Raw genomic sequence first — 15,037 nt, forward strand, 5'->3', positions numbered from 1 at the left:
TTTACCTAGTTTTTTTTAATCTTTTTCCTAAAAATGGATTTAAAACATAATAATTCAGATTCATTAAAAAAATTAAAAAAAAGTTCACCATTTGGCTTTTACAAGCTCTTTGTTTCCATGCACATTTGCTGGCTGCAGAATGAGTTATCTGAGAATCCATCAGTGAGCTCGTTCTTTCATCTGTCTTTTTCGGAGCTGCTTTATGACCACATCAGTGTTCATTTCAATTGATTATGTAATTATTAATAAGCACCGATTTACAAGCTCAAAGAACGAACTCACTGGCGGATTCTCAGTGAACTCATTCTGCAGCCAGCAATATGCAAGGGACACCAAGTCCATGTAAAAGCCAAACGTTGTGGGGGGGGTTTTTAATGACACCCGATTAAAAACTATTTTTACCCCATATTCAATCATTTAAGTAAAAAAAAAAAGTTGCCAAAAGTGTCCATATTCTTTAAGCGGCTGATCCTTTGATCACACGTATGATAGATTATTACACTCCTTGTATTGTTATGTCATAAACCGCTTATTAAGGTGTATTTCCATAGTGAAAAAAAGTCAAATTTCATGACATTAGTACTGTTCTGGGGGGGGATATTCTCCTTCTGGAGAGCGGAAAGTTGGTGTCGGGAGACTTTATAGGCCGTGCAATGCTCCTCTAGGGGTTTAAATATGATCCCCTGTCAGAGGCCTCTCACCCAGCCAAACAGTTCCCTTGATTTGCACTGATGAGAGACAACCCCCCACCAAACAAGTGTCTGTTTTTTCTTCCTATTATCACCTATTTAAAGGGTCAGTCACTGATTGTTACCTCCACTAGGTGGCACCAAAGTTCGTGTTCTTTTCCTCTCTGATGAATTCACTTGCGTATTTAACCCTTTGATTTTTCCATTTTTTACACTTTTGTTTCTTTGCGGGACGAGTTGATTTTGACCGTAGAATGTCCTGAAAAACACGGGAAAAAAATTCCGAATAGGGTGAAATGGTGAACAAAAACACCGTTGTTTTTTTGGGATTTTATTTGTGCATCGTTCTTTGTGTTATATATAATGACCCGATGTTTCTTCAGATCAGTACGATTACAGCTATTCCAGACTTGCATGACTGTTTATTATTTTGGGGTGGATATGATGTTTCGATCGCTTGTTGCATTTTTTTTTTTTGGACAGAGTTGCAGTGACCAAAATAAAATGTAACATTAAATACCCAGAGGAGCATTGCAGGACATTAAAGTCTCCCTACGCCAGCTCAGCGCTCTCCACAAGGAGAAACGTTCCACCTTGAACCACTTATCAGAGGCCTCTCACTCAGCTAAACCAAATCTCCTTGCTTTGCACTAATGAGGGGCAAACACCCTGAAACACATGTCTGCAAATGGGAGTTTCTGGATTGGCTTCTTATCCTAAGTCATGTAGCAAGGCTCGTTAACCCTTTAAGACAATATCATGTAATGTGATTGCGGGAGTCATCGTATGTGGAGAGCAGCAGATATCGGCTTTATTAAACACATCGCATCTATAACAGACCCGGCCGGAGATGAGCTCCAGCCACGGGTGTTGACTATATAACCTCTGCTTTCAATCTGCTGGTGCATACTGGCTCCCATCAGCGTCCTGAGATCGCGTTGCAATGGCAGCCAGGTACCTGCTGAAGGTCGCATCACTGCTGGAATAGTTTTCTTGAGAAATGTAGTCCTTCTGCTCTGTGCAACCCCACACCCAACACTTGTTGGCAGCTTTATGCCTATGCACAGTGCACACACAGAAAGCTGCCAATCAGTGCTGTGGGCAGGATTATAAAGAGCTCAGCATTCAGAGAACTGCTAGATCTGCAGCAGAGAAAACAGGGATTCTATCATATCAGCACCGAGGAGCCCAGTAAGTGGCCCTATAAAGGTGGAGCCCTGGATACTTGATAGGACACCCCTGCGTTCCCTTAGCGAGGCTCATCATGTGCCTTACCTATATATGATACACAAGGTATATAAGACACCATTTTTGCATAATATTGGGCTTTGAGATTCTCCCTTGTGTCAGAGATGCAGAGCACACAATGCGGAGTTGCTCCATATGACGTGCTCATGCCCCCACGTTATGGCGCTGTTCTATGGGAATGGTTACACTCATCAATACGGTTTATCTTGGTAAGAGAATGAGTGAACCGCGCTGGCACTGCTAACACATCTGACAATTCCAGGAGGCAAATATTATAAATCTTGCAAAAATAATCCAGGAGACCAGATCTTGTGGTGCTCAGGTAATGAGCGTCAACACAGGAGCAAATGACTAGCCCAGGGGATGACTCGGTTACCCGGGCCTTTAGCCTTAAGGAGGTCGCGGTGGTCGGCTCCCGGGCCCGTACTCTGGGGTCTCTCTTTAAAAAGGCGTTGATAGATGTTAAGTTTATAAAAGAGTTTGTGACGCCACCTGTGATTTCTGGTGAGGATCACCAGCGCTGCGCAGTCCACTGAGGCCGGTGATAAGGCAGCTGGATGGTATAGATCCCCACAGGTGGAGCTGGGCCTCAGGGCAGTGTATGAACGGGGATGCGGGACAGAGAGACTACGCCGGGCCGGAGCAAGACCAGGGACAGACATGATAGTCACTTCAGTACCTTTTACTGATGGAAATTCAGGCACTCCCCGGAGCACTGTAGGGTGAAGGGTGTATGTCTGGATCCTCCACAATGAGCAGGTTTTGGGCCTCCTGGTTCTGGCTTCTGCGTAGTAAGTTTCTGACCTGCCTGGTGCTAGGCCTAACTTTGTCTCTGTCCTGCGCTGGCTGACCTTGTGGTAGGGCCTTCGCTTGGATTGCATGCTCCCAACCTATGTGTCTCCTGGCTCTGGTACGTATCAGCACTTTAGCGATCCTGAGACTTGTAGTTCTCCAGGGATTCCGGTTTTATCTTACTGGGTCGTGGAGATCCCGGTAAGCTTCGGACCCGGTGTCCGGTAACTGCTTCTTCGGGGTGAGCCAGTTAAGCTCCTCTGCCCCCTATGAACTAACTCTCTACTCGCCTTCGGCCTACTCGGGCCCTCAATAGGCTACTCACACTAACGGCAGCTTGCCGCGCTTCACCGATCTTATGGCGCCAGCACACCTAAAGCTCACTATTCTGAGCTACAACTGAGCCTGGACTGTGCTCCACTGCAGACTGACCTATTTCTGTGTCTCGCTCTGCAGGAACTCTCTCAACAGACTGACTGAGCTCGACTCTGCATTCAGTTTTGTACTTGCTGAACTCTCCAGAGGAACTGCTTTCTGTCAACTCCAGTCTAGACTGACTGCTGCCTGGCTCCACCTTCCCTTTTCTCTATCCCTAACGGGCTCCCTCTGGTGGTCTGAGGTGGACGGTGGAGATGTGTGAATGGTTATGGGGGCCTCTTGTGGAGGAATCCTTCAATACACCCTTCTAGGATCTGTGATACCAAGCACAGCTGGGCTTCACACAAATTCAGAGGATCGCAGATAGGAGCTAGCGGCACTCGGCGCTTTATTCGCTTAACGCATGAGGAGCACAGACATGGAGGAAAAAACAATGGCAGCGTGATGTTTCGCGTGATCTCATGCTTCTTCCGGCTCTCAATACTTTTTATGGTCTGAATGTTGATCAATCCCCCTCTGGTTGTGTCCTGGGGTATGTAGAAGACCCCCCTGCCTCCGAGCCACATAATCATCCGGTCACTGCGGGCCACTAGTGAAGGATTTGTATCCGTATATCCACTATAATGAGGGTCTGTATATATTTTCTGTACATAGTATTCAGGGGCTGGGTTCTGTTTATTTAGGAGTTCTGGTCTGGAGTCTGTATTTATCTAGGGGGCCTGGTCAGTGGTTTTCTGTGTTTATTTAAGGGGTCTGGTATTGGTTCCGTGTTTATCTACGATGTCTGGTTAAGGTTCCGTATTTATCTAGGAGGTCTAGTCTAGGTTCTCTGTTTATCTAGGAGGTCTGGTCTAGGCTCTCTGTTTATCTAGGAGGTCTGGTCTGGGTTCTCTGTTTATCTAGGAGGTCTGGTCTAGGGTCTGTGTTTATGTAGGAGGTCTGGTCTAGGGTCTGTGTTTATATAGGAGGTCTGGTCTAGGTTCTCTGTTTATCTAGGAGGCCTGGTCTAGGTTATCTGTTTATCTAGGAGGCCTGGTCTAGGTTCTCTGTTTATCTAGGTGGTCTGGTCTAGGTTCTCTGTTTATCTAGGAGGCCTGGTCTAGGTTATCTGTTTATCTAGGAGGCCTGGTCTAGGTTCTGTGTTTATCTAGGAGGTCTGGTCTAGGTTTTCTGTTTATCTAGGAGGCCTGGTCTAGGTTCTGTGTTTATCTAGGAGGTCTGGTTGTTAGAACCTTGCTCTTAGGTTTTTTCCTTTGCTGGTCACATGACCTTGTTGGCCTATTTAATCCTGCTCCGCCCTTCTGGCTTTGCTGGACTTCATTGTATAATTACTTTCTAGCTAGCCTGTGCTCTGTATCTAACTCTGTTAGTTTGCTTGGTCTACGGACCTCAGTGTTCTATATATTTTGTTTGTTTGTCTGTCTGCTACTATTTCTGTTAGGAGGTGTCCCATTTTCCTCCCAGTCCTTAGTACTTGTAGGGATTCCTTCCCCACATCTATAGGTCTCCGTACAGACTAGCTTAGGACTTTAGCAGGTCTGATCGCAGGATCAGGTCCCCTGTTAGATCGTAGGGATAAAGCTGAGTTCTATCGTAGGGACAGATCTCCTCTCTTTCCTTAGCTCTGGTAGCAGAACATAACACTGGTCTAGGTTCTGTTTATCTAGGAGGCCTGGTCTAGGTTCTCTGTTTATCTAGGAGGTCTGGTCTGGGTTCTCTGTTTATCTAGGAGGTCTGGTCTAGGGTCTGTGTTTATGTAGGAGGTCTGGTCTAGGTTCTGTGTTTATCTAGGAGGTCTGGTCTGGGTTCTGTGTTTATCTAGGAGGTCTGGTCTAGGTTTTCTGTTTATCTAGGAGGCCTGGTCTAGGTTCTCTGTTTATCTAGGAGGCCTGGTCTAGGTTCTCTGTTTATCTAGGAGATCTGGTCTAGGTTCTCTGTTTATCTAGGAGATCTGGTCTAGGTTCTCTGTTTATCTAGGAGGTCTGGTCTAGGGTCTGTGTTTATGTAGGAGGTCTGGTCTAGGATCTCTGTTTATCTAGGAGGCCTGGTCTAGGTTCTCTGTTTATCTAGGAGGTCTGGTCTGGGTTTTCTGTTTATCTAGGAGGTCTGGTCTAGGGTCTGTGTTTATGTAGGAGGTCTGGTCTAGGTTCTGTGTTTATCTAGGAGGTTTGGTCTAGGTTTTCTGTTTATCTAGGAGGCCTGGTCTAGGTTCTGTGTTTATCTAGGAGGTCTGGTCTAGGTTCTCTGTTTATCTAGGAGGCCTGGTCTAGGTTCTGTGTTTATCTAGGAGGTCTGGTCTAGGTTCTCTGTTTATCTAGGAGGTCTGGTCTGGGTTCTCTGTTTATCTAGGAGGTCTGGTCTAGGGTCTGTGTTTATGTAGGAGGTCTGGTCTAGGTTCTGTGTTTATCTAGGAGGTCTGATCTGGGTTCTGTGTTTATCTAGGAGGTCTGGTCTAGGTTTTCTGTTTATCTAGGAGGCCTGGTCTAGGTTCTCTGTTTATCTAGGAGATCTGGTCTAGGTTCTCTGTTTATCTAGGAGGTCTGGTCTAGGGTCTGTGTTTATGTAGGAGGTCTGGTCTAGGATCTCTGTTTATCTAGGAGACCTGGTCTAGGTTCTCTGTTTATCTAGGAGGTCTGGTCTGGGTTCTCTGTTTATCTAGGAGGTCTGGTCTAGGGTCTGTGTTTATGTAGGAGGTCTGGTCTAGGTTCTGTGTTTATCTAGGAGGTTTGGTCTGGGTTCTGTGTTTATCTAGGAGGTCTGGTCTAGGTTCTCTGTTTATGTAGGAGGTCTGGTCTAGGTTCTCTGTTTATCTAGGATGTCTGGTCTAGGTTCTCTGTTTATCTAGGAGATCTGGTCTAGGTTCTCTGTTTATCTAGGAGGTCTGGTCTAGGTTCTCTGTTTATCTAGGTGGTCTGGTCTAGGTTCTCTGTTTATCTAGGAGGCCTGGTCTAGGTTCTCTGTTTATCTAGGAGGTCTGGTATAGGTTCTCTGTTTATCTAGGAGATCTGGTCTAGGTTCTCTGTTTATCTAGAAGATCTGGTCTAGGTTCTCTGTTTATCTATGAGGTCTGGTCTAGGTTCTCTGTTTATGTAGGAGGTCTGATCTAGGTTCTGTGTTTATCTAGGATGTCTGGTCTGGGTCTTGTGTTTGCTATGTTTATCTAGGAGGTCTGGTCAAGGTTCTGTGTTTATCTAGGAGGTCTGGTCTAGGTTCTCTGTTTATCTAGGAGGTCTGGTCTAGGTTCTCTGTTTATCTAGGAGGTCTGGTCTAGGTTCTCGGTGTAGTATCGGCATCTCTGCCCCCTGACAGGCAGAGACGCAGTTCCACTCACCGCCACGCTCCCTGCCCGGCGTCCTCTGGCGCTCCTGCCTCTCTTGCTGCCGCCACGCGCAGCTCCCCGGGCACTGTGCTTAAGGCGCGTGCGCGCGTGCTCCCTCTCTCTTAAAGGGGCCGCGCGCCCCATCCTAAGGAGTCCCCGGCCAATGGCCGGAGGACCTCTCATTTAAAAGGCACCTCCTCCAAAATGGAGGTGCCCGTGCAAGTTTGTTGCTCTGTATGCTTTACTCTGCTTCAGCCCACAGGTCCTGCTGCCTGTCTGACTACCAGTCCAGTCCGCCTGACTATCAGTCCAAAACACGTATATTATTCCTTAATGTATTCCACAGTATAATACTTGCTCTGTCATTTTGTCTTGTGGGATATTGATTTATTCATTTTTTTCAGCTTCTTCGTTATTATGTTAATCAGTATACATTTTATTGATTATAAGAATGTAAACATTTCTATGGTTTTCCAATTATTATGATATTAGCTTATATAGCATTAATACTTTGCTTCTCTCTGTTTATTTTTATGATCTTGCATCAGTTGATCTGAAGCCCCTGATGAAACCGCGGTGGGGTTGAAACGTTGGGCAATCATTTATTGGAGAATCATTAAAAGAATTTTTTGGAATTTATACTATTGACTCTTTGTATCTATTTGTGAGTGCCGGAACCTTTTTCTACTTATTTGACTATCAGTCCAGTCTGCCAGCCTGATTACCAGTCCAGCCCGACAGTCTGCTTACAGCCCAGTCCGCTAGTCTGTCTATGGGCTTGGCCAGTCCATTTATCCTGCCCGTCACTTGCCGTGCCTACCTGACAGCCTACCTAGAGGCTCTTGCCCGTCACTTGCCGTGACCCCCTGACAGCCTACCTAGAGGCTCCTGCCCGTCACTTGCCGTGCCTACCTGACAGCCTACCTAGAGGCTCCTGCCCGTCACTTGCCGTGACCACCTGACAGCCTACCTAGATGCTCCTGCCCGTCACCAGCCATGCCTGCCTGACAGCCTACCTATAGGCTCCTGCCTGTTACCTGCCAATCCGTCTGCCCGGATCACCCGTCAAGCCTGCCTGCCGTGCTCATCTGCTGTACCGGTCAGTCCCTGCCTTCTGACCCGTGGGAGTCACCTGCTCTCATACAAGGTCGGTCCCCAGAGTAGCACTTGGTCCCTCTGCTCGGTCCTTCCCTGGTCAAGGAGTCGATTGTGCCGCCGTACGGCCTTGATCGGTCCGAGTTGATACCTATTTACGCCCCTCTGGTCCCTCCTTGCACCGCAGCGCAGAGGTTCCACCACCCGGATCCGTAACACTCGGTTTATCTAGGAGGTCTAGTCTAGGTTCTCTGTTTATCTAGGAGGTCTGGTCTACGTTCTGTTTTTATGTAGGCGATCTGGTCTAGGGTCTGTGTTTATGTAGGAGGTCTGGTCTAGGTTCTGTGTTTATCTAGGAGGTTTGGTCTGGGTTCTGTGTTTATCTAGGAGATCTGGTCTTGGTTCTCTGTTTATCTAGGAGATCTGGTCTTGGTTCTCTGTTTATCTAGGAGGTCTGATCTAGGGTCTGTGTTTATGTAGGAGGTCTGGTCTGGGTTCTGTGTTTATCTAGAAGGTCTGGTCTGGGCTCTCTGTTTATCTAGGAAGTCTGGTCTAGGTTCTGTGTTTATCTAGGAGGTCCGGTCTAGGTTCTGTGTTTATCTAGGAGGTCTGGTCTAGGGTCTGTGTTTATGTAGGAGGTCTGGTTTGGTTCTGTGTTAATCTAGGAGGTTTGGTCTGGGTTCTGTGTTTATCTAGGAGGTCTGGTCTAGGTTCTCTGTTTATGTAGGAGGTCTGGTCTGGGTTCTGTGTTTATGTAGGAGGTCTGATCTAGGTTCTCTGTTTATGTAGGAGGTCTGGTCTGGGTCCTGTGTTTACTGTGTTTATCTAGGAGGTCTTGTCTAGGTTCTGTGTTTATCTAGGAGGCCTGGTCTAGGTTCTCTGTTTATTTAGGAGATCTGGTCTGGGTTCTGTGTTTATCTAGGAGGTCTGGTCTAGGTTCTCTGTTTATGTAGGAGGTCTGGTCTGGGTTCTGTGTTTATCTAGGAGGTCTGGTCTGGGCTCTCTGTTTATCTAGGAAGTCTGGTCTAGGTTCTGTGTTTATCTAGGAGGTCTGGTCTAGGTTCTGTGTTTATCTAGGAGGTCTGGTCTAGGGTCTGTGTTTATGTAGGAGGTCTGGTTTGGGTCTGTGTTTATCTAGGAGGTTTGGTCTGGGTTCTGTGTTTATCTAGGAGGTCTGGTCTAGGTTCTCTGTTTATGTAGGAGGTCTGGTCTGGGTTCTGTGTTTATCTAGGAGGTCTGATCTAGGTTCTCTGTTTATGTAGGAGGTCTGGTCTGGGTCCTGTGTTTACTGTGTTTATCTAGGAGGTCTTGTCTAGGTTCTGTGTTTATCTAGGAGGCCTGGTCTAGGTTCTCTGTTTATCTAGGAGATCTGGTCTGGGTTCTGTGTTTATCTAGGAGGTCTGGTCTAGGTTCTCTGTTTATGTAGGAGGTCTGATCTAGGTTCTGTGTTTATCTAGGAGGTCTGGTCTGGGTCCTGTGTTTATCTAGGAAGTCTGGTCAAGGTTCTAGGTCTATCTAGGAGATCTGGTCTGAGTTCTGTTTTTATTTAGGGGGTCTGGTCTGGGGACTGTAATAATCGAGGGGATCTTATATTGGGTCTGTATTTATTTAGGGGATCTAGTTTAGAGTTTGTATTTATTATTCTGCTCTGGGATCTTTATTTATGGAGTCTGGTCTAGGCATTTATTTACCAAGGGGGATCAGGTCTTGGAATTGTGTTTATTTAAAGATTCTGTGCTCATTTAGGGGTTCTAGTTTAGGCCTATATTTATCAACGGGGTCTGGTCTGGGGTCTATGCTTATTTAGGGAGTCTTTCCCATGGTTTGTGCTTATTTAGAGAGCTAGGTCTAAGGTCTGTGCTTATAAAGCAGTCTTTTCTAGGGTCTGTGCTTATTTAGCGGGACTAGTCTGGGGTCTGTGATTATACAGGGCTTCTGGTCGAGGCCTGTATTTGTTTAGGGTGTCTGCTGTATAAATGAGAAAGGCCTACAACAAGAAATGTCGTTTTAAACAATATTTTTAGATCCTCCTGATGTCCCTCCATACCTACGCCCAAGAGATCAGGATCCTGTCCCAATAAAATAAAAAAAAGGAACACAAAATATTACCAATATCCGCTCTAGGCGGCAAATATTCATTCATTATATATTATTTGTGAAACGTTATATATAAAACCATAATTCTCAGCTATGTACACATAATAAGCCCATAAAAACATGGGATCACAGTATAGACTAGATACAATGGCCCTTATATATGAAGGCCTGTTGCCCATAACAGCCAATCAGATTACTGCTTTTATTTTTAGTCCTGCTTTGAAGCTGAATTCTGATTGGTAAATATGGGCAACACCTCCCGCTCTAGATGTTATATATTAGCATAGAGCCGGCCCATGAGGAGCTTTCAATCCTTTACATATATTACATTTTATTATATTTTGTCCAGCTTAGAAAAGTGTTTACTACCTGGATTTTGACATTTTTTTTAGAATATTTTCTCAGTGTATAAACTATGTATTCTCCATACTTACTAAACTTTTAAAGCCCAAAATTGGGACATATAAAAAGAGGACCTGTCATCAGATCAAAAGTGACCAGTTAGTGCTAATTGTTATGGTCTTTACCAAGGGGGCGGTGCTCTCAGGATCCTCAGGGGCGTGTCTTCAGGCAGCGCTGAATTATAATCCTGTGAGTCATGCATCCTTACTTGTCACACAAGGTGAGGGAAGGCACAAGTGTATAATGACGGAAAGAGGGGGAAGGGAGCCCAAAAACTAGGGAAAGGGGGGAGTGGAGACCCCTAGGCAGATCTAATATCACCCTGACTACCCTATCATCCCTATATAGGTTCCGCACCTATTGCCGAGCAGGAACCTAATCCCTGAATGTCCCTAGAGCTTGGCTCTAGGTAGGGAGGGGATGGGGTGAGCACTAGTCAGGCCCCTCTAAAACTAAAGACAACAAGGTAAACAAACAAAGGAGATACACTTAGCTTGAGCAGACACCAGCGAGATGACACAAACTGTCCTCCAAGGGCACCCAGAGAAGAAATTAGCTGACTACTAGAACTCCAAGCCTGGACAGAGGTACATAGAACTATCACCGGCGACTCTCTGGAGAAACTGAGAGTCTTTTAACTACCAAGAAAGGGTGTGTCAATCAGCAGCAGAAGGTGGAGGTCGCTGCTCGGTCCTAAAGGGAGAAGGATATCACTATACCACAGAGATAGAAGAAACTACTAGCCAGCTGCTAGTGCTCCAAGCCTGGACAGAGGTACATAGAGCTATCACCGGCGACTCTCTGGAGAAACTGAGAGTCTTTTAACTACCAAGAAAGGGTGTGTGTCAATCAGTAGCAGAAGGTGGAGGTCACTGCTCGGTCCTAAAGAGAGAAGGATATCACTATACAACAGAGATGAGGGGATCAAGAAGGCGTTTGCAACGCCAAGCACAGTGACCTTCTAGAGCCGGCTCCAGAGCGACTGTCTGTCACACCTGACATACCGTGACATTAGTAAAGACCATAAAAAGTAGCACTAAATAAAAAGGTGGATATCTCTGGAACCATAAGGTGGATTCTAAAAAAAAAAAAAAGGGGGAATACTCAAGGATGCAGCGGAAATAAAATAAGAACAAAAATTGGTCACTTTAAACCTGACGACAAGTCCTCCCATGGGCGCACTTTAGGGTGGGTTTTGTAATAGCCCTTTCCTCTATAGGTTCAGGTAATAGGCTTGCTCCACTTAAATCGACCCTGTGGGCAAGTATGGATTCTCATTTACATGGGATTCATAGTTGTCCACATACTTTCTTCCTAGTACCTCAGTATATAGACCCTGATCCTGAGAAGGGGACTTACATGCTGAAAAACTCAAAAGAAAACACATTTTTAAGTTGAAATCGTTCCATTGATCGTCTGATCAGTTGCTACCAGCTGTACGTTTTCCCTATAGTGGCCACTGCTGGCCAAATGTAGTATTACATGGTGGGAGCTGTTGATACTTAGTAACTTTCCGATGTGACTCTATAAAATACATTTGCTCCATTATGCTTTGCCCATCAGCATTAACCCTGTGCAATCACTTCCATACGATTCACTTCTTGTGGGTTGAATTTTCCAAGTTCCGATGTAATTCTTCCAAAATATAAAAATATGACCAGTCTATAAAAGTCATTGGGAAAAATATTTGTAATGAAATAACTGGCTCAGCCAGTCCAACATCATAAGGGTGATTTATATACAAAGGATCGAGTCCATGTGGTCAGCCTATACCAGTACTTGACCGGCCAGGTATCGGTAAGGGCCTGTGGGTGATGGATATTGGGGCTTATGGTAGATTCACCGCTTGATCCTCCTTAAACTTCGGAATCTTCTTAAATTCACTCTGTTTCTTTAAGAATAACTGTGCGAGGATGTGGTCGGATGTGGCGTGGAAATAGTCATCCATATCCAGTGTTTCCAGCTGCCAAAATGCATAAATTTGATTAGAAGGTCATATTAAAGGTAACAGGATGAATAATCATAAAAACAGTAAAATAGTCATTACAACATCGCACCTGGTTTCCGGTACTGAAGCCCAGAATCATGAATAAATCCTCATCGCACGTGCTTTTGATGTAATGCTGGGTTCCAATTGGGAAGAAAAACACATCACCAATACCAATTGAGAAGTCCTGGACGGGTTTGTCTCCAACTATTCCAATCTGAGAAATAAAAAACATACAGATACCCTGTAAATGAATCAGGCACAGGCAGTACTGCTCCCTTGTCTCTCCATGTTAATGATGTGAGCACATATAGTACTGTCTTCCTACTTTCTTACTTAGTACAGATAATTTTGCCTTTATGGTTTTCCCTGTAAATGCTGATAGTACTATCTCTTTAAATAATGTAGGTACAGATAGTGCTGCCTTCTCTTCTCACTATGCAAATGATTTAATTACAGATAATATTGCCTTCCTGCTTCTTCCTGTAGCACCCTCATTATGGTCTTCCTGTAAAAGTTTTACAGTAGGTACAGACAGTACTGCCCCTTTGTCTATCCCTGTAAATGATGTAGGCACAGATAATACTATTACCCCCTAACTGTAAATAGAAATGTTATTACCCCTTTGTAAATTATATGCCTACATTTGTCACTATGTCGCTCACTTTAAATTATGTAAATAGAAATAGTACTACCCCTTTGTTTGTCTTTATGAATGATTTTGGTACAGATAGTACTACTTCCCTGTCTCTTTTTGCTTCCCTGATAGCTGATGTAGCTACAAATAATACGGCCTTCCTTTATCTCTATAACTCATTTAGGAAAATATGTATAACCCTATAAATGCTATAGATAGTACAGATATCACTGCTTCTTTGTATCTCTCTATAGATGATATAGGCACAGATAGTACTGCCTCTCTGTCTTTCCTTGTAACTTATGTAGGTACACATAATACTGCATGTTCTGTATAAGATGTGGGCATAGATAATACTACCTCCCCATTTAGCCCTGTAAATTATGTGAATTCAGACAGTACTGCTTCCCTGTATTTCCCTGTAAATTATTTAAGCAGAGATAGTACTGCTTCCCTGTCTCTCCTGTAAATTATGTAGGCACAGATACCCACAATCTCCTTGTCTTTCCCTATAAATGATGTAGTACTGCCTCCCTGTATTTTCCTGTAAATTAATTAATCACAGATAGTACTGCCTTCCTGTCTCTCCTGTAAATTATATAGGCACAGATACCTACAATCTCCTTGTCTTTCCCTGTAAATGATGAAGTATTACTATTAATATTATTATTTATTTTTATAGCGCCATTTATTCCATGGCACTTTTCATGTGAAGAAGGGGTATACATACAAGAACAATTACAATAATCTTGAACACAATGTGACGGCGACTGGTACAGGAGGAGCGAGGACCCTTCCCACGAGGGCTCACAATCTACAGGGGATGGGTGAGGATACAGTAGGTGAGGGTAGAGCTGGTCGTGCAGCGGTATGGTGGAGTGGTGGTTACTGCTGGTTGTAGGCTTGTCGGAAGTGGTGGGTCTTCAGGTTCTTTTTGAAGTTTTCCACGGTCGACGAGAGTCTGATGTGTTGGGGTAGAGAGTTCCAGAATAGGGGGGATGCACGGGAGAAATCTTGTATACGATTGTGGGAGGAGCAGATAAGAGGGGAGTAGAGGAGGAGATCTTGTGAGGGTCTGAGGTTGCGTGCAGGTAAGTACCGGGAGACTAGGTCACAGATGTATGGAGGAGACAGGTTGTGGATGGCTTTGTATGTCATGGTTCATGGTTAGGGTTTTGAACTGGAGTCTCTGGGCAATGGGGAGACAGTAAAGAGATTGACAGAGAGGAGAGGCCGGGGAATAGCGGGGGTACAGGTAGATTAGTCGGGCAGCAGAGTTTAGGATAGATTGGAGGGGTGCGAGAGTGTTGGAAGGGAGGCCACAGAGCAGGAGGTTGCAGTAGTCGAGGCGGGAGATGATGAGGGCGTGCACTAGTGTTTTTGCAGATTCATGGTTGAGGAATGTGCGGATCCGGGAGATATTTTTGAGTTGGAGTCGGCAGGAAGTGTAAAGGGCTTGGATATGTGGTTTGAAGGAGAGTTCAGAGTCCAGGGTTACCCCGAGGCAGCGAGCCTGAGGGACTGGGGAGAGTGGACAGCCATTGAATATGATGGCTAGGTCAGCTGGGGGGTTGAGTGAGACGGTGGAAAGATGATGAATTCTGTTTTATCCATGTTAAGTTTTAGGAATCTAGCAGAGAAGAAAGATTAAATAGCGTACAGACATTGTGGGATTTTGGTTAGTAAGGAGGTGATATCGGGTCCAGAAAGGTAGATCTGTGTGTCATCAGCATAGAGGTGATACTGAAAGCCATGAGACTCTATGAGCTGTCCCAGGCCGAAGGTGTAGATGGAGAAGAGCAGAGGTCCTAGAACTGAGCCTTGGGGGACACCGACAGATAGGGGGTGAGATGAGGAGGTGGTCTGTGAGTGGGAGACACTGAATGTCCGGTCTGTTAGGTATGAAGAGATCCAGGATAGGGCCAAGTCTGTGATGCCGAGAGATGAGAGAGTCTGGAGTAAGAGGGAATGGTCCACTGTGTCGAAGGCAGATGACAGGTCCAGGAGGAGGAGGAGGACGGAGTAGTATCGCTTAGATTTGGCGGTTAGTAGGTCGTTGGTGACTTTAGTCAGGGCAGTTTCAGTGGAATGATGCGGTCGGAAGCCAGATTGTAGGCGGTCGAAGAGGGAGCAGGAGGAGAGGTGGGAGGACAGTTCAGAATGGACGTGTTGTTCCAGTAGTTTTGAGGCATAAGGGAGAAGTGATATGAGGCAATAGCTAGACACGGAGGATGGGTCAAGGGAGGGCTTTTTGAGGATTGGTGTGATTGAGGCATGTTTGAAGCATGAAGTACTGCCTATCTGTGTCTATTGTAAATTATACAGGCACAGATATTACCATCTCCTTGTCTCTCCCTGTAAATTGTCTATGCACAGACAGTACTGCCTCCCTG

General features: G+C 45.3%; 1 protein-coding gene across 1 annotated transcript in view; it reads right to left on the reverse strand.

Annotated features, from left to right (window-relative positions):
* Positions 1–6,687: 6,687 nt before the first annotated feature.
* Positions 6,688–15,037, reverse strand: part of DYNAP (dynactin associated protein) — a 32,006-nt gene continuing 23,656 nt past the window's right edge. The window contains exons 8-9 of the mRNA XM_073681227.1: positions 12,078–12,224; positions 6,688–11,983 (exon numbers count right to left, since the gene is read on the reverse strand). Of these exons, the coding sequence (XP_073537328.1) occupies positions 11,849–11,983; positions 12,078–12,224 (282 nt within the window). The 3' untranslated portion in view covers positions 6,688–11,848. The remainder of the gene's footprint in view (positions 11,984–12,077; positions 12,225–15,037) is intronic.

The sequence above is a fragment of the Phyllobates terribilis genome, unplaced genomic scaffold (genome assembly GCF_046119375.1).
Source record: "Phyllobates terribilis strain yellow unplaced genomic scaffold, ASM4611937v1 Scaffold_1__5_contigs__length_1240528914, whole genome shotgun sequence".
In the NCBI taxonomy this organism is placed as follows: Eukaryota; Metazoa; Chordata; class Amphibia; order Anura; family Dendrobatidae; genus Phyllobates; species Phyllobates terribilis.